Source organism: Mus musculus, chromosome 3 (assembly GCF_000001635.26).
Source record: "Mus musculus strain C57BL/6J chromosome 3, GRCm38.p6 C57BL/6J".
NCBI lineage: Eukaryota > Metazoa > Chordata > Mammalia > Rodentia > Muridae > Mus > Mus musculus.
In genome coordinates this window covers 32,164,087-32,183,044 of record NC_000069.6, presented here as the reverse complement: position 1 = coordinate 32,183,044, position 18,958 = coordinate 32,164,087, and the positions used below count along the sequence as shown (strand labels likewise).

General features: G+C 43.3%; 1 protein-coding gene across 6 annotated transcripts in view; it reads right to left on the bottom strand.

The window, feature by feature from the left end:
- Kcnmb2 (potassium large conductance calcium-activated channel, subfamily M, beta member 2) overlaps nucleotides 1-18,958 on the bottom strand; it is a 298,320-nt gene that overhangs the window by 17,136 nt on the left and 262,226 nt on the right. For all 6 annotated transcript variants that reach the window (XM_006535550.2, XM_006535549.4, NM_028231.2 and 3 more), the window contains 2 exons: nucleotides 4,044-4,214; nucleotides 1,019-1,214 (listed from right to left, as the gene is read on the bottom strand). In XM_006535550.2, the coding sequence (XP_006535613.1) occupies nucleotides 1,019-1,214; nucleotides 4,044-4,214 (367 nt within the window). The remainder of the gene's footprint in view (nucleotides 1-1,018; nucleotides 1,215-4,043; nucleotides 4,215-18,958) is intronic.

Sequence of the window (18,958 nt, the reverse complement as noted above, 5' to 3'; positions counted from 1 at the left end):
GTCTGCTCTAGCTTCTCGAATGTGGGACCTATAGGCTTGAAACCACCATGCCCATCCTCAGAATAAAGTTTAGGAATAGCTTCAATATAATGCACATTTATTAAGCACCTACCATGTGGGCTTTAATATATCAGTGTGATGGTTTGCATGAGAAATGTCTCCCATAGGCTCAAGCATTTGCTTGCTTGGGCTCCAGTTGATGGCACTGCTTGGGAGGGTTATGAGGAGGCGGAGCCTAGCCGGAGAAAATCTGTTACTGGGGGCAGGCGTTGGAGCATATAACTCATCTCCTTTCCCATTCCCTTTCTTATGGAGGTTGTGGTTAAAGGCATGACCTCTCACCTCCTGCTTCTGCTGCTGTGCCTCCCTGCCATGATGGAATCATAAAGCAAAATAAACCCTGACCTCCTTAAGTTGTCCTTGGTCGTGGCATTTTGTCATCCCACCAGTAAAGTGATTAATATGAACATTATTATAAGAAATCATGGCTCCATAAGTATAACATGTAAATAAAAATGTACAGGCACACACACACACACACACACACACACACACACACACCATTGACCACAAGTTTAATTTTTCAGTATAACATACTCTACTCATTATTACTTACAATAATGGCTGTGTAAGTGGCTATTATTTTCCTTCTGATTAAAAGGTCATGGAGGTCAAGGTCATGCATGCCCAAGGTCACACAACTAAGTGTGGAAGAGCAAAGTCATGTTTTACCCCATGCCTCCCAAGTTATGACAGCTATTTGGGCGTGCACATCTCTTATTAATTTCTGTGCTTGCTTTGACAGACTTGGGTTCTTTATATATAAATATCCCCCTCCCCAACAGAAAACACAGCTAAACCTGCTGTACCATGACAGATCCAGAGAGTGAGTTCTGTGAATGGAGCAAGCAAGGGCCTACCTCCTGGTATGTTGAAATACTCGGAAAGGGGAAAGTCGGGGACAGAGGAAGGTGGGCGGATTCTGCAGGCACCCAGGTGGGGCGAGCCAAACTCCTACCTTTTGATTGATCTTCATGGTCTCTTCCGTGTGGTAGAGGAGGAGCCTCTCCCCGGAAGATGTCAGGTTCACGTACACCTGCAGGCAAGGGTACTGAGAGAGCTTCCAACAGTCGGGCCCACAGCTGAAGGAACAGTTAAACGTTTCTGTGATTGACACATTCAGCAGGGCACACTGGGCTTCTTCTGTCCACACGCTGCAGAGAAGGGGCAAGAATGAGCACAGGACAGGAAGCTGCTGGGCATGAGGGGTTGGCTGCACAACACAGTTACTTGGTTGCTGAACTGCCCGGGGCCTCCCCCAAAATCTATAGGTCTGTGCGAAGTTTATGACTTTGAGCATACAAGCTTTCGGCATGCCATGACAACAGACTTTGGCGCCTGAGAGCCTTCTTGGTGACATCTACTATAGAACATTCACTGATATTTTAAGAGGCTATTGTCTCCTTATTCAATTCACCGGTAAGCATAATGCATGCTTTAGTTTTAGCTTTGATTTCATGAGACTGAGTCTCACTATGTGGGCAAGAACAGCCTCAGAATTGCTCTGTAGCCTGGGCTAGCATCAAAGTGGTAATTCTGTTGCCTCAGCCTCCTGCGGGATGGAATGACCACTGTGCACCATCCACCTTGATAACCCCCACTCTCTGCATTTCTGCAAGGCATGGCTTCTTGCTCAGTCCCTTTACCCCAAACTCCACCCCAGCCTGCGTAGAAAAGTCTTTGTTAAGAGAGGGGCTGGGGAAAGGTGGCAAAAAGGCAGAGAGGCTCCAGGACTTGACAAGATAGAGGGAGAGAGCAATAAGGTCATTCTAACAGAGGAAGTAAGATAGCGGCAGCCCTTTGAAGATGTCAAGAGCAATGGCTAATTATATCCTTTCTCCCCAACTGGTGATTTACATAAATTATTTCCTTTCATCTTCTCAGCAACCCTGTATGTTGGTTATTAATCCCTTTGAGAGGTGAGTGAGTTGAGGGTCACCGAAATCAGGTGACATAGTAGTCAAGAACACACAGTTGGTAAGTGATGGACACAGAGGCTTTATCCAGTCTAATAGTTCTCTGAGGTCAGGAAACCAGCAGAAGGTAAAGCCTTCTTTCTGTGCAGACAACAGGGTCAATCAGGCTGCCCTGAGTCGAGTCAACCAGAGAGATTCCAGCTAACAAATTGCTCGAATTCTATTTTACAATAACTTTCATTTTGTGATCAGGTTGAGCATTTGTAATTAGGGAGCAACACACTAGCAATCGACGCTTTGCCTCTGAGTATAAGCTATACTGCAGTGAGCAGAAAACACGTGTTCACAAGGAGTAGCAACCCTGCCCTTTTACTGGACATGCATGGATAGCTCCTGTACTTTAAGTGTGTGCCAGACTCAGGGTGTTGGACTTAGTCATGTCTGCTGAAGCAGACTGAATTTTGTGGAACCTGGATGGTTAGAAGTTGTTTTGACAATCAGGCAGTGGGGGTGGATGTCTTAGATCATTCTAAGCAGGTTCGAGAATCTGAAAGAGGTTTTGGACTCGGCAAACCCTTGGGGCCCAAGGCACTGGCGCTTTCATTGTGGGAGAGAGTACAGCTGAAGGCCATTAGAGACAGAGAGGACCAGCCAGGATGTGAGAGAGGAGCAAATTGCTACATTTTAGCTCGACTTAGCCTCTAAAATGAAAGCATTAATTTAGCTGTAGAAACAAGTGCCACAAAGTGGTTTGCTTTTTTTCTTGGATCGAAACCTCCCACTTTCATATGAAAGGGACTTATTTCTCCAAGCCCAACTATCGGCAGACCCATGGAGCTATATAGAGCTTCAGAATTCAGTGTCTGGACAGCAGCGGGGGTGGGGGGGTGGGGGGGTGGGAGGGGCATTGTGAGGACATTTCAGATCACTTATGCAGAGGAGATGCTCTTAGGATTATCACCTAGTACCTCTCTCTGGCCCGACTTAGTAAACCCTGGGTAAACATTGAAATGAAAGGATTCAAAAGTCTGTTACTTTAAGAGGTTGCTATCAGTCTTTCTCAGGCTTCACAACACATTAGAATCACTTAGAGAGTTTCAGAATACTGAGTACTGGATCTGGCTTCAAACTGACGAATTCCAACTTCTTTTGCTTGGGCATTCGAGAGCTTCCAAGGAAGCTGGGAGATGGAGAAGTGGGGTGGTTAGAAAAGCAGTGGCAGGCAAGAACCGGGACGCTCGAGTTCCTGGGATGTGGCTTTGAAATCTCAATTGCCATGTGTTTGTGCTGTGTCCCACAGAGAGGTGTGACGTTGTGTGTGTGTGTGTGTGTGTGTGCACTTGAGTGCATAGGCGCATTTGCATAGATGTGTGCATGTTAGGTTTGTGTACATGTGTGTGTATGTGTGTGCAGGTACACTGTTATGCATTCATATGCCTGTTCATGTGTGTGCAGGAAGGAGCATGTGTATGGGTATGTGTACATGCTCATGCTAGTATGTTTCTCTATGTTTTTGTTGAGGCCAGAAGATGACCTCAGATGTCATCTACATTACGTTTTATGAGACAGGGTCTCTCCATGACCTGGGGCTCCACAGTTAGGCTAGACTTGCTGGACAGTGTGCTCTAGAGACTGTCTGTCTCCATATCTCCAGTGCCGACACTACAAGTGTATGCCACCATGTCTGGGCTTATGTGGGATGTAGGTTTGGAACTCAGGTTCTCATGACTGTACAGCAAGCTAGTTATGGAAAGCCATTTCCCAAGCCCCTGTGTCACATCCCTTAGGCACCAGTGTCCCTGCACTGATGATCTAGTCTCACTTTATGGAATAATAGAGAGAAAGGAACAAGCAGTCTCAGAAAATTGTCCAGGTCCTAACAGACAGTACACATAGCCTAAGTTGATTATTATTGTTGTTATTATTATCAGATAACATTAGAAACCACCGTGTACCAGGTGTCCCTGAAAGTTCATAGGAAAGGTGAAGAAGATGACTATAGGTTGAATGGGCAGTGGGAGAGCAGAGAAGGAGGGGGCAGTGGGCTCCCCGGGTCCATGGCATTACCTCTGCATGTAGGAGCGCAGCAGTGTGATTCCCAGCAGGAAGTACATCATGATGGAGCACACCATCATGGCCAGGCCGAGCAGGATGGCCCGGTCCTCCCCAGCCTTCAGAGCTGTCACAGTTTTCCTTTTGTCCAGGAGGTCATGGTCCCTGATTTTCTGGTAGATATTTCTGAAATTGACAATACAGTCTTACATGAGACTCACAGTTATCCTGCATGTCTCTTGAGGGGTAGCTATTTTCCGTGCCTTACTAGGGTGAGGGCCCCTTAGGAGTGCTCCAAACATACTCGAGTAAAGTTGAATCTTACTAAAATCCCTGGCTCCAAACACATCACACACACACACACACACACACACACACACACACACACACACTATATATATATATATATATATATATATATATATATATATATATATGCACACATATATATATGCACAGAAAAAGAGAGAAGACATATATATGTGCATCATCCCTGAGCAGAAATGATCTCTAATTCTGTATTTTGGGGATTCATGTCTAACTATAATGTAATTTTCCTCTGTACATTTCTAAGAAAGACACCAATCCCCTCAACCCCCAAATTGCCTTGGTTTGTTGATTTTATATTAATGAAGTTGATCATTGCTGATATATACTTTCTGAATGTACTCATGTTTGTTTTGTTTTGTGTGTGTGTGTGTGTGTGTGTGTAGATACTACTGCTTTCTGTTTATTTTCACTGCCAGAGGCCTGGAATGACACTGTGCCTTATTTTCCAGCTTAAGCCTGAGGCCTTTGGACTAGCTGGCCACTCTGCTTTTGCCTTTCCCAGACTGGCAACCACCTGCCCTCTTCGTTTCATGATTCATTTTTGAGATTTCTTTGTAAATTGCAGGATTTACATCAAAGCTCTTTAAACTTGACCCTGTGTGAACTTGAAGAACAAACCGGTGCCCATTAGTGGTGAAAGGCAGTAGGCGGGCAAACTTGTGAAGCAGGGAAAACAGGCTAACACTGAGTGGCTTCAAAAACCCACCGGAAAATAATAACCTGTTGTTACTTGGCTAATATCATTTATAAACGTGCATTTAACTCTGACGGCTGCCACCGAGCTCTTCATTCTGCAGATGGAAGCCAGCGAAGATGATTGGTGCTGTTCTGGACTATTAGGCTGCCACACAGCACCAAGTATGCCTGCCTACCATAAAATAGACTGGGTGCTATCAGATGCCATCAGAACAAGAAACATAAAATGATTCAACCGAGTCACCTCAAACGTATTTGAAAAAAGGAATGTTCTTTGTACACTCTAGAATGGGGAAGAAGGGGGGTGGGGTGGGGGTGAGAAATGGTTTCTATGTAGTTTATGGGCGTTTAGGAAATCAGAATATTACAAGGCAAAATGAAAGTTTTGAGTGGGTGGGACATAGCTATGGAATCTACCAATCAATGGCTGTCAAATTAATGGCTAAGTAGAGGAACTTTAAATACCATTTGAAAGAATGAGATCCCTATTAGGAGGTTAGGTCCACACATGTATTATGAGGGCTGTAACTGCTTGTGTTGGGGACACAGTCCCTGTTAAATAAGAAGAAAGACATGAAAATGAGTGTCAGCTGAGGGTGGTGAGTTCTCTGGTGGATCAACTCGTAGTGTCTTGGCAATTTCCCCAGCTTGAGGGACCAGGATAGGGAGTTAGTGTAAGCTAGGAAAGGCTTCCTGGAAGAATAACATTTGAACAGAGCCTTCAAGGTTGATTGCAGTTAAGCAAATGGGACATAGAGTTAGTGATATTCGGATGCAGGGACCACAGAAGCAAGGGTGTAGGGGCTTGGAGTTGCACAGTGAGTACCAGGAAGGACTATGCTTGTGGTACCGAGAGGGCATACACCACAAAAAACAGGATAGCCAGATGAGAAAATTGGTGTCATGAAGGCTTTGAAAGTCATTCTAGAGAGTAGCCTTCCTCCTGTAATTAAAGGAAAGTTGTCAGCAGTGATGCGACCAGAATTGAGATTCAGAGTCATCACTGTGCCTGCAGTGTGGAGATTAGAAACAGGAAACATCTTAAATCAGAGGAGGAGGGAGGGAGGGAGAGAGGGAGGGAGGTAGAGGGAGGGGAGGGAAGGAGGAGGATATGGGAGATGGTTTCTGTAATGTTGGCAAAGGATGCTAAGGGCTGCATCCTGGCTGAAGACAGTATATAGAGAGATGTCCAGGGAATGAAGCCCCGGGATGCAGTGGTTGATGGAACGTAGAACAGGAGGAGGCAGTCAGGGAAGCAGGCAGCAGAGCTCTGTGCTGCAGTGCAGCTGCGTGCGGTGGGAGAGTGTGAAGAGAGGGAAGGCCCAACTTTCTTTTGTCCAGTTATTTTTGGAGAATAGAAGTTATTACTGAATCTAGAGGACAACAGAAGGGAGCTGGTGAGACGGCTCAGGGGCTGAGTTTGCTGCTACCTGAGCCTGATAACCTGAGGTACTTTTCCCTGGGACCCACATGGTAGGTCATAAGTGACTCATGAAAGTTATCCTTTGACCTCCACATTGAGGGTATTTGAGGGTATGTGTGCAACATATATACATACATTCATACATACATACATACATACATACATACATACATACATACATAAAGTTAGAAATTCTTGGGAGGGATTAAGAGATGGCCCAATGGCTAAGAGCAATGTCTGCTCTTACAAAGGACCCAGATCCAGTTCCCAACATCCACATGACAGCTCACAACTATCTGTAACTCCACTTCTAGAGAATCCAATGACTTCTGCAGACAGCAAGCATGAACCATGATGCACAGATATGCATGCAGTCAAAATACCCATACACATGAAATAAAAATAAGTAAATCTAAAATATGAAGCTTTGTAAACAGAAGATTTCTAGTTTTTCACTAAATCTTTGTTTTGCCCCAACAATAGTCAGTATACTTAAGGTTTCAAGCCCAATGTCTGCATACTTTTTAAAAATTTCCTATTAAGGGTCAGCTTATAATTCACAAGCAAATTAGCTATGAAATATGCATATGTGTACTACAGAGCAATTGTGATTAAAACTGCATGGTACTGGTACAGCGACAGACAGGTAGATCAATGGAATAGAATTGAAGACTGAGAAATGAACCCACACACCTATGGTCACTTGATCTTTGAAAGGGAGCTAAAACCATCCAGTGGGAAAAAGACAGCATTTTCAACAAATGGTGCTGGCACAACTGGCGGTTATCTTGTCCAAGAATTCTAATTGATCCATTTTTATCTCCTTGTACAAAGCTCAAGTCTAAGTGGATCAAAGACCTCCACATAAAACCAGAGACACTGAAATTTATAGAGGAGAAAGTGGGGGAAAGCCTCAAATATATGGGCACAGGGGAAAAATTCCTGAATAGAACAGCAATGGCTTATGCTGTAAGATCAAGAATTGTCAAATGGGACCTCATAAAAATGCAAAGCTTCTGTAAGGCAAAAGACACCGTCAATAAGACACAAAGGCCACCAACAGACTGGGAAAGGATCTTTACCAATCCTAAACCTGATAGGGGACTAATATTCAATATATACAAAGAGCTCAAGAAGCTGGATTCCAGAAATTCAAATAACCCCATTAAAAATGGGGTGCAGAGCTAAACAAAGAATTCTCAACTGAGGAATACCGAAGGGCTGAGAAGCACCTGAAAAATGTTCAACATCCTTAATCATCAGGGAAATGCAAATCAAAACAACCCTGAGATTCTACCTCACACCAGTCAGAATGGCTAAGATCAAAAATTCATGTGACAGCAGATGCTGGCAAGGATGTGGAGAAAGAGGAACACTCCTCAATTGTTGGTGGGATCGCAAACTTGCACAACCACTCTGGAAATCAGTCTGGAGGTTCCTCAGAAAACTGGACATAGTACTACCGGAAGATCCTGCAATACCTCTCCTGGGCATATACCCAGAAGATGTTCCAACTAGTAATAAGGACACATGCTCCACTATGTTCATAGCAGCCTTATTTATAATAGCAAGAAGCTGGAAAGAACCCAGATGTCCCTTAACAGAGGAATGGATACAGAAAATGTACATTTACACAATGAAGTACTACTCAGCTATTAAACACAATGAATTTATGAAATTCTTGGGCAAATGGACGGATCTGGAGGATATCATCCTGAATGAGGTAACTCAATCACAAAAGAAGTCACTTGATATGCACTCACTGATAAGTGGATATTAACCCAGAAACTTAGAATACCTAAGATACAATTTACAAAACACAAGAAAATCAAGAAGAAGGAAGACCAACATGTGGATACTTCATTCCTCCTTAGAATAGGGAACAAAATACCCATGGAAGGAGTTACAAAGTTTGGAGCTAAGACAAAAGGATAGACTCTCCAGAGACTACCACACCTGGGGATCCATCCCATAATCAGCCACCAAACCCAGACACTATTGCACATGCCAGCAAGATTTTGCTGAAAGGACCATGATATAGCTGTCTTCTGTGAAACGACGCCAGTGCCTGGCAAATACAGAAGTTGATGCTCATAGTCATCTATTGGATGGAACACAGGGCCCCCAATGGAGGAGCTAGAGAAAGTACCCAAGGAGCTAAAGGGGTCTGCAACCCTGTAGGTGGAACAACAATAACCAGTAACCCCAAAGCTCATGTCTCTAGCTGCATATGTAGCAGAAGATGGTCTAGTCAGCCATCATTGGGAAGAGTGGCTCCTTGGTCTTGCAAACTTTATATGCCCAAGTACTGAGGAATGCCAGGGTCAAATAGTGGGAGTGGGTGGGTAGGAGAGCAGGGCATGGGGGGAGGGTATAGGGGACTTTTGGGATAGCATTTGAAGTGTAAATGAAGAAAATATCGAATAAAAAATTGAAAAAATGCATTATTTTACTAAGAAAAATAAAAGAAATATGCATATGTACAAGTGAATATACTGAGCAAAAGTGCAAGGAAGACGTCCTTGGTGTTGGTGATTTAAATTTAGATTCTTTGGGTGTTTGTTATACGGTGAGAAAAGTGTTTAGGAGCAGGCATGGTGGAGTCCATGTATGAACTTCTTTGTTTATATGTCCATATTTTGTTTTTGAGTCTGTTAGTTCATTTGTGTGTATGTGCACATGTGTGAATGCCAGAGGACAAATTTGGTTGTTGTTTCTCAGGTGCAATCCACCTTGTTGTTTGAGACAAGATTTCTCATTGGCCTGGAATTTAACAAGTCGATCAGGTTAGCCAGCAGTGAGCCCCATTTGATTATTTGGTGTTCAACCAACAGGGCTTTGTCTATGGGCCTTATTAGCTGACATTTACAAGTCTTCATAAGATAGATCACTGATTAGTCAGGTTTCTCTAGAGTCACAGAACTTATGGAATGTCTCTATATATTAAAGGAATTTATTGTGATGACTTACAGTATGTAGTCCAACCAACCTAACATTAGGCAGCTGTGGATGGGAAGTCCAAGAATCTAATAGTTGCTCAGTCCCACAAAGCTAGTTGTTTGTTTGAGTTGGTCTTCTGTAGAAGTATGTTCCAACAGATGTGCTTGCAGACAAGTGCAAACGGTTGAAGAAGAGTGAGCCTTCCTTCTTCCAATGTTCTTATATAGGCCTCCAGCAGAAGGTGTAGCCCAGATTAAGGTGTGTAGCACCACACCTGGATCTGGGATTTGCTTTGTCCCAGGCTTACTTTGAACTCAGAGATCTCCTTGCCTCAGTCTCCTGCGATTCAGTGCTTGTACTGCCTTGCCTGGGCCTAAGCTTTTCATGGCCACTATACCTCAAGATCTCCATGTCAAGATCCAGGTCAGAAACTTGTGTCTTCCAGCCTCAAGATCTGGATCACAGGTGTGCCCTCCAGTTCTTGATTGTAGTTCATTCCAGAGATAATCAAGTTGACAACGAGGAATAGCCACCACGATCATAATCTGCTGACCCTGGAGATACATCATGTGGATGACACAGTCTTCCTGAGCAACAGGAAGATATCACTACCCAACCTGGTGATCATGCTGACTGGAGTGGAGAAGGGAAGCGGGCCAGTCCCTGAGGACTGATTGATTACCTGAGGATCAGCACCCAAAGCCAGTTGACCGAAGGTTCAGTTCACAGTGTGAATAGAACCTACCTACTTCCTGTACTAACTTACAGACTTCATAAAGAGTTGTTTTAAGCAGAATTATTTTAAATACAGTAAGTGGATGTGAATATATTTTTCTCCCTTATCTGTTAATGGCACATTTTAATATGTTTCATTATGAAGTATGTTGTAATGAAGATGTTCTTCTCAGCAGTACATTAAGGTTGGTTTGATGTTTTAAAGAAGACTGGACTTCTTAGTCACATCATAAAAATATTCTAATAAACATATTCATGTGTATGTGTTCTAAGAGATGAAATAGATTGTTCTAAGAGATGTAATAACAATTTCACATTTTTATGGTATCTGTTTAGTTTATACTGATTTATTTTCAAATTCTTTTGGGGGAGCTGTCTTAGTTAGGATTACTATTACTGTGATAAAATACTATGAGCAAAGCATGTTGGGAGGAAAGGGTTTATTTAGGTTACATGTCCACGATATAGTCCATCACTGAAGGAAGCCAGGCCAGGAACTCAAGCAGGGCAGGAGCTTGGAGGCAGGAGCTGATGCAGAGGCCATGAAGAAATGCTGCTTATTGGCCTGTTCCTCATAGCTTGCTCAGCCTGCTTTCTTATACAACCCAGGACCACTAGCCCAGGGATGGCCTCACCCATTATGGACTGGGTCCCCTCTCATCAATCACTAAGGAAGAAAATGCCCAACAGCTGGATGCTATGGAGACCTTTCCTTAATTGAGACTCCTTCCTTTTAGATAACTCTAGCTTGTGTCGAGTTGAACTAAGGCCAGTCCAAGGATGGTGCTGTTTTACTGGCATTTTGGCCTTGCTTGAATTTTCTCTGCAGTTTCATGCCACAACTCTTATCACCACCACAGCCTCATCAGTTAACCAATGTTCACTTCTTTTCTTATTCAGAAAGCTTAGAGGAATTGATTTGGGGTGGGAATTTTATTTTAAATTACATGTATACATGTATACGTGTATGTGTGTGTGCACATATATGTGTACATAAATAAAGGTACCAAAAGAGGCAAGGCACATGATCCTCTGTGAGTTTGAGTTATAGGCAGTTGTGAGCTACCTGATTCAGATGCTGGGAACTGAACATGGGTCTTCTGTCAGAGCAGTATGTACCCTGAGCAATCTCTACAGTCCTGGAGAGGAATTTATTGTAGCCCATTGAAGACTCAGCAGTTTATTTCGATGGCTTTTCATTTGTCCCATGGAAACATTAAATAAGTGCTAAGGTTGTCTGTTCTGGTCCTGTTTCTGCAACAGGAAGGCTCTGGGAGAGAACAGCAGGATCCTCTGCAAGGGAAGCCGTTTGTTGAGGAGGAGAAATTGACAAAATATGCAGTTGAGCCTGCTGATCTTGAAAGCTAGAGTCTGGGAGCAGAACTGGGGACAGAAAGAGCAGGAAACACTGAGGAGACCTCAGATAGTGACTGGAACATAGAGAAGGATGGCAGAAATGAGGAGGGACAATGACTACAAAGTTTGAGATACAAGAGACCAGAATGGACGCCCTAATGAAAGATGGACAGGACCATATTGATTCTTGCCAGCCGAGTTAATGTTGATGGTGAAAGAACAATGTAGGGTTACAATGACTGTGTTAAATTTTGATTCACATTAAAATTTAATATATTCACCAAAATGGTTGATCACAGAAAATAGGTTCTGTGTCAAGGTGGCTTCGGGCAAATTGGCCATTGTTGTTCTGGAGCCCCTGACATGGATACTCAGAGAACCAGTGGCAGATACACAGCCTGGGGTTGTGACGTTGAGTGCAGATGTGATTTGAAAGCCTGCTGTTGATGCAGGTGGGAATGGCATAGGCACCAGTGACAGACTGAACCAAGGAATGGAGGGGTGGGTGACTGACTGAGAAGTGGAAGAGGCTCGAGGAGATGGAGGAAAAGGTGGCTGAGTGAGTGCAGCTGGGGTCCGGAAGGGGAAAGGGCAGGTCTTGGTTGGTGAGCTATGCATAGGCCAGAAGAAAAGAAATCTGCTCTTGAAGTTCAAGAGGGCGTTAAAGGGAATGAAGCAAGATGAACAATTAGATTTGTATGTTAGAAACATCATGAATGTTCGTGAGTCTGGTTGTTAAATATGCTTTCAGAAGATTGCCATTATGTTGACCACAGTATTCAGCTTTAGTGCAGTAGTGAAAGAAATGATAACAAAAACAACAACAACAACAACAACAAAAACCTAAAGGAAAATGTGTGTGTGTGTGTGTGTGTGTGTGTGTGTGTGTGTGTGTGTGTATAGAGTACAAAGAATTCATGGGCCAAAATGAAATCAGACAAAAAAAAACTTTGAAATGAATGATATGGAAGACAAAGTATCCAGCGGGCGTGGCTAAAACAACAGGTAAGAGTGTACATTTTTCTTGTAGACAGAATAAATTTTTGGGTCAAAAGTTTTGTGGGTGGGTTGGTGTCCCTATCTTTCCATTGGGGTTCCTGCCTGGCTACAGGAGGTAGCCTCTTTAGGTTCCATATCTCCACAGTTAAGGTCACCCCCATTGATTCTTGGGTGTCTCCCTTATTTCAGGTCTCTGTCTAGTCTTGGAGATGCACCCCAGTACAGGGACCAGGGATGGAGCAGAGACTGAGGGAATGGCTAGCTAGTAACTGGCCTAACTTGAGATACATCCAATGGATTAGCACCAACCCCTGACACTATTAATGATACTCTGTTATCTTACAGACAGGAGCGTAGCATGGATGTCCTCTGAGAGGCTCCACCTGCAGCTGACTCAGACAGATGCAGACACCTACATCCGAATAATGGATGGAGCTTGGGGACCCTTATAGAAGAATAGGAGGAAGAATTGTGGGCCCTGAAGGGGATAGGAGCTCCACAAGAAGACCAACAGAGTCAACTAACCTGGACCCTTGGGGCTCTCAAGTCTGAACCACCAACCAAAGAACATACACGGGCTGGACCTGGGCCTCTCTGTAAATATGTAGCAGATGTGCAGCTTGGCCTTCATGTGGGTCCTGAACAACTGGAGCAGGGGCTCTCCCAAAAGCTGTTACCTGTCTGTGGGATATGTTCTTCCAGCTGGGCTCCCTTGTCTGGCCTCAGTGGAGAAGATGCACCTAGGCTCACAGACTTGCTCTACCAGGGTGGGGGGATACAGAGTGGGGTCCCACCTGCTCAGAGGAGAAGGAAAGAGGGGATGGGGAGAAGAGGGGATGGGGGAAGAATTGTGGGAGAGGGTTACTGGGAGGCAAACAGGGGAGCACAGAATGTAAAGTGAATAAAAAAAAGAACAAAAATGTACATTTTTCAATGCTTGTATTAGAGAAAAAGAAAGCCCTAAAATTAGTTCACTCAGCATCTAAGGAAATTTTGAGATAAGTGGTGCATTCAAAAAGAAGAAGTAAGGAAAGAAATTATCATAAGCACTACTAGAGGAAATGGATGGTAACTGTATTAATGTGTTCTGAAAGACTAAAGAAATGGATACATCTTTGACAAGATTGATAAAGCAATCATACAAATCCAAAATAAATATGATGAATTAAAACACCATAATTGTGGGCACAGCATGCTTTAGAAAGGAGACACTTAGTTCATATTGTTGTTCCACCTATAGGGTTGCAGACCCCTTCAGCTCCTTGGGTGCTTTCTCTAGCTTCTCCAGTGGGGGCCCTGTGTTCCATCTTATAGATGACTGTGAGCATCCACTTCTGTATTTGCCATGCACTGACATAGCCTCATTCGAGACAGCTATATCAGGGTCCCTTCAGCAAAATTCTGCTGGCATATGCAATAGTGTCTGGGTTTGGTGGTTGATTATGGGATGGATCCCCAGGTGGGGTAGTCTCTGGATAGTCCATCCTTTTGTCTTTGCTCCAAACTTTGTCTCTGTAACTCCTTTCATGGGTATTTTGTTCCCTATTCTAAGGAGAAATGAAGTATCCACCCATTGGTCTTCCTTCTTCTTGATTTTCTTGTGTTTTGCAAATTGTATCTTGGGTGTTCTATGTTTCTGGGTTAATATCCACTTATCAGTAAGTGCATATCTAATGACTTCTTTTGTTATTGGGTTACCAGTACCCCCAGAGCTCCTGTCTCTAGCTGTGTATGTAGCAGAAGATGGCCTAATCGGCCATCACTGGGAAGAGAGGCCCCTTTGTATTGCAAATTTTATATGCCCCAGTACAGGTAAATGCCAGGGCCAAGAAGCAGGAGTGGGTGGGTAGGGGAACAGGGTGGGGGGAGGGTATAGGGAACTTTCTGGATTTGAAATGTATATAAAGGAAATATCTAATTAAAAAAATAACTTAAAAAAAAGAAAGGAGACAAGTCCCTTCCGCTCGACTCGAGCCCCGGGCTTCCTTGCCAGCAGAGTCTTGCCCAACACCCGCAAGGGCCCACACAGGACTCCCCACGGGACCCTAAGACCTCCGGTGAGTGGAACACAGCGCCTGCCCCAATCCAATCGCGCAGAACTTGAGACTGCGGTACATAGGGAAGCAGGCTACCCGGGCCTGATCTGGGGCACAAGTCCCTTCCGCTCGACTCGAGCCCCGGGCTTCCATGCCAGCAGAGTCTTGCCCAACACCCGCAAGGGCCCACACGGGACTCCCCACGGGATCCTAAGACCTCTGGTGAGTGGAACACAGCGCCTGCCCCAATCCAATCGCGCAGAACTTGAGACTGCAGTACATAGGGAAGCAGGCTACCCGGGCCTGATCTGGGGCACAAGTCCCTTCCGCTCGACTCGAGACTCGAGCCCCGGGCTACCTTGCCAGCAGAGTCTTGCCCAACACCCGCAAGGGCCCACACGGGACTCCCCACGGGACCCTGAGACCTCTGGTGAGTGGAACACAGCGCCTGCCCCAATCCAATCGCGCGGAACTTGAGACTGCAGTACATAGGGAAGCAGGCTACCCGGGCTTGATCTGGGGCACAAACCCCTTCCACTCCACTCGAGCCCCGGGCTACCTTGCCAGCTGAGTCGCCTGACACCCGCAAAAGCCCACACAGGATTCCACACGTGATCCTAAGACCTCTAGTGAGTGGAACACAACTTCTGCCAGGAGTCTGGTTCAAACACCAGATATCTGGGTACCTGCCTTGCAAGAAGAGAGCTTGCCTGCAGAGAATACTCTGCCCACTGAAACTAAGGAGAGTGCTACCCTCCAGGTCTGCTTATAGAGGCTAACAGAGTCACCTGAAGAACAAGCTCTTAACAGTGACAACTAAAACAGCTAGCTTCAGAGATTACCAGATGGCGAAAGGCAAACGTAAGAATCCTACTAACAGAAATCAAGACCACTCACCATCATCAGAACGCAGCACTCCCACCCCACCTAGTCCTGGGCACCCCAACACAACCGAAAATCTAGACCCAGATTTAAAAACATTTCTCATGATGATGATGGAGGACATCAAGAAGGACTTTCATAAGTCACTTAAAGAATTACAGGAGAGCACTGCTAAAGAGTTACAGGCCCTTAAAGAAAAGCAGGAAAACACAGCCAAACAGGTAGAAATCATTAAAGAAAAACAGGAAAACACATCCAAACAGGTGATGGAAATGAACAAAACCATACTAGAACTAAAAGGGGAAGTAGACACAATAAAGAAAACCCAAAGCGAGGCAACGCTGGAGATAGAAACCCTAGGAAAGAGATCTGGAACCATAGATGCGAGCATCAGCAACAGAATACAAGAAATGGAAGAGAGAATCTCAGGTGCAGAAGATTCCATAGAGAACATCGACACAACAGTCAAAGAAAATACAAAATGCAAAAGGATCCTAACTCAAAACATCCAGGTAATCCAGGACACAATGAGAAGACCAAACCTACGGATAATAGGAATTGATGAGAATGAAGATTTTCAACTTAAAGGGCCAGCTAATATCTTCAACAAAATAATAGAAGAAAACTTCCCAAACATAAAAAAAGAGATGCCCATGATCATACAAGAAGCCTACAGAACTCCAAATAGACTGGACCAGAAAAGAAATTCCTCCCGACACATAATAATCAGAACAACAAATGCACTAAATAAAGATAGAATATTAAAAGCAGTAAGGGAGAAAGGTCAAGTAACATATAAAGGAAGGCCTATCAGAATTACACCAGACTTTTCACCAGAGACTATGAAAGCCAGAAGAGCCTGGACAGATGTTATACAGACACTAAGAGAACACAAATGCCAGCCCAGGCTACTATACCCGGCCAAACTCTCAATTACCATAGATGGAGAAACCAAAGTATTCTACGACAAAAACAAATTCACACAATATCTTTCCACGAATCCAGCCCTTCAAAGGATAATAACAGAAAAGAAGCAATACAAGGACGGAAATCACGCCCTAGAACAACTAAGAAAGTAATCATTCAACAAACCAAAAAGAAGACAGCCACAAGAACAGAATGCCAACTCTAACAACAAAAATAAAAGGAAGCAACAATTACTTTTCCTTAATATCTCTTAATATCAATGGACTCAATTCCCCAATAAAAAGACATAGACTAACAGACTGGCTACACAAACAGGACCCAACATTCTGCTGCTTACAGGAAACCCATCTCAGGGAAAAAGACAGACACTACCTCAGAGTGAAAGGCTGGAAAACAATTTTCCAAGCAAATGGACTGAAGAAACAAGCTGGAGTAGCCATTTTAATATCGGATAAAATCGACTTCCAACCCAAAGTTATCAAAAAAGACAAGGAGGGACACTTCATACTCATTAAAGGTAAAATCCTCCAAGAGGAACTCTCAATTCTGAATATCTACGCACCAAATGCAAGGGCAGCCACATTCATTAGAGACACTTTAGTAAAGCTCAAAGCACACATTGCACCTCACACAATAATAGTGGGAGACTTCAACACACCACTTTCTTCAAAGGACAGATCGTGGAAACAGAAACTAAATAGGGACACAGTGAAACTAACAGAAGTTATGAAACAAATGGACCTGACAGATATCTACAGAACATTTTATCCTAAAACAAAAGGATATACCTTCTTCTCAGCACCTCACGGGACCTTCTCCAAAATTGACCATATAATTGGTCACAAAACAGGCCTCAATAGATACAAAAATATTGAAATTGTCCCATGTATCCTATCAGACCACCATGGCCTAAGACTGATCTTCAATAACAACATAAATAATGGAAAGCCAACATTCACGTGGAAACTGAATAACACTCTTCTCAATGATACCTTGGTCAAGGAAGGAATAAAGAAAGAAATTAAAGACTTTTTAGAGTTTAATGAAAATGAAGCCACAACGTACCCAAACCTATGGGACACAATGAAAGCATTTCTAAGAGGGAAACTCATAGCTCTGAGTGCCTCCAAGAAGAAACGGGAGACAGCACATACTAGCAGCTTGACAACACATCTAAAAGCCCTAGAAAAAAAGGAAGCAAATTCACCCAAGAGGAGTAGATGGCAGGAAATAATCAAACTCAGGGGTGAAATCAACCAAGTGGAAACAAGAAGAACTATTCAAAGAATTAACCAAACGAGGAGTTGGTTCTTTGAGAAAATCAACAAGATAGATAAACCCTTAGCTAGACTCACTAAAGGGCACAGGGACAAAATCCTAATTAACAAAATCAGAAATGAAAAGGGAGACATAACAACAGATCCTGAAGAAATCCAAAACACCATTAGATCCTTCTACAAAAGGCTATACTCAACAAAACTGGAAAACCTGGATGAAATGGACAAATTTCTGGACAGATACCAGGTACCAAAGTTGAATCAGGATCAAGTTGACCATCTAAACAGTCCCATATCACCTAAAGAAATAGAAGCAGTTATTAATAGTCTCCCAACCAAAAAAAGCCCAGGACCAGATGGGTTTAGTGCAGAGTTCTATCAGACCTTCAAAGAAGATCTAATTCCAATTCTGCATAAACTATTTCACAAAATAGAAGTAGAAGGTACTCTACCCAACTCATTTTATGAAGCCACTATTACTCTGATACCCAAACCACAGAAAGATCCAACAAAGATAGAGAACTTCAGACCAATTTCTCTTATGAATATTGATGCAAAAATCCTCAATAAAATTCTCGCTAACCGAATCCAAGAACACATTAAAGCAATCATCCATCCTGACCAAGTAGGTTTTATTCCAGGGATGCAGGGATGGTTTAATATACGAAAATCCATCAATGTAATCCATTATATAAGCAAACTCAAAGACAAAAACCACATGATCATCTCGTTAGATGCAGAAAAAGCATTTGACAAGATCCAACACCCATTCATGATAAAAGTTTTGGAAAGATCAGGAATTCAAGGCCCATACCTAAACATGATAAAAGCAATCTACAGCAAACCAATAGCCAACATCAAAGTAAATGGAGAGAAGCTGGAAGCAATCCCACTAAAATCAGGGACTAGACAAGGCTGCCCACTTTCTCCCTACCTTTTCAACATAGTACTTGAAGTATTAGCCAGAGCAATTCGACAACAAAAGGAGATCAAGGGGATACAAATTGGAAAAGAGGAAGTCAAAATATCACTTTTTGCAGATGATATGATAGTATATATAAGTGACCCTAAAAATTCTACCAGAGAACTCCTAAACCTGATAAACAGCTTCGGTGAAGTAGCTGGATATAAAATAAACTCAAACAAGTCAATGGCCTTTCTCTATACAAAGAATAAACAGGCTGAGAAAGAAATTAGGGAAACAACACCCTTCTCAATAGTCACAAATAATATAAAATATCTTGGCGTGACTCTAACTAAGGAAGTGAAAGATCTGTATGATAAAAACTTCAAATCTCTGAAGAAAGAAATTAAAGAAGATCTCAGAAG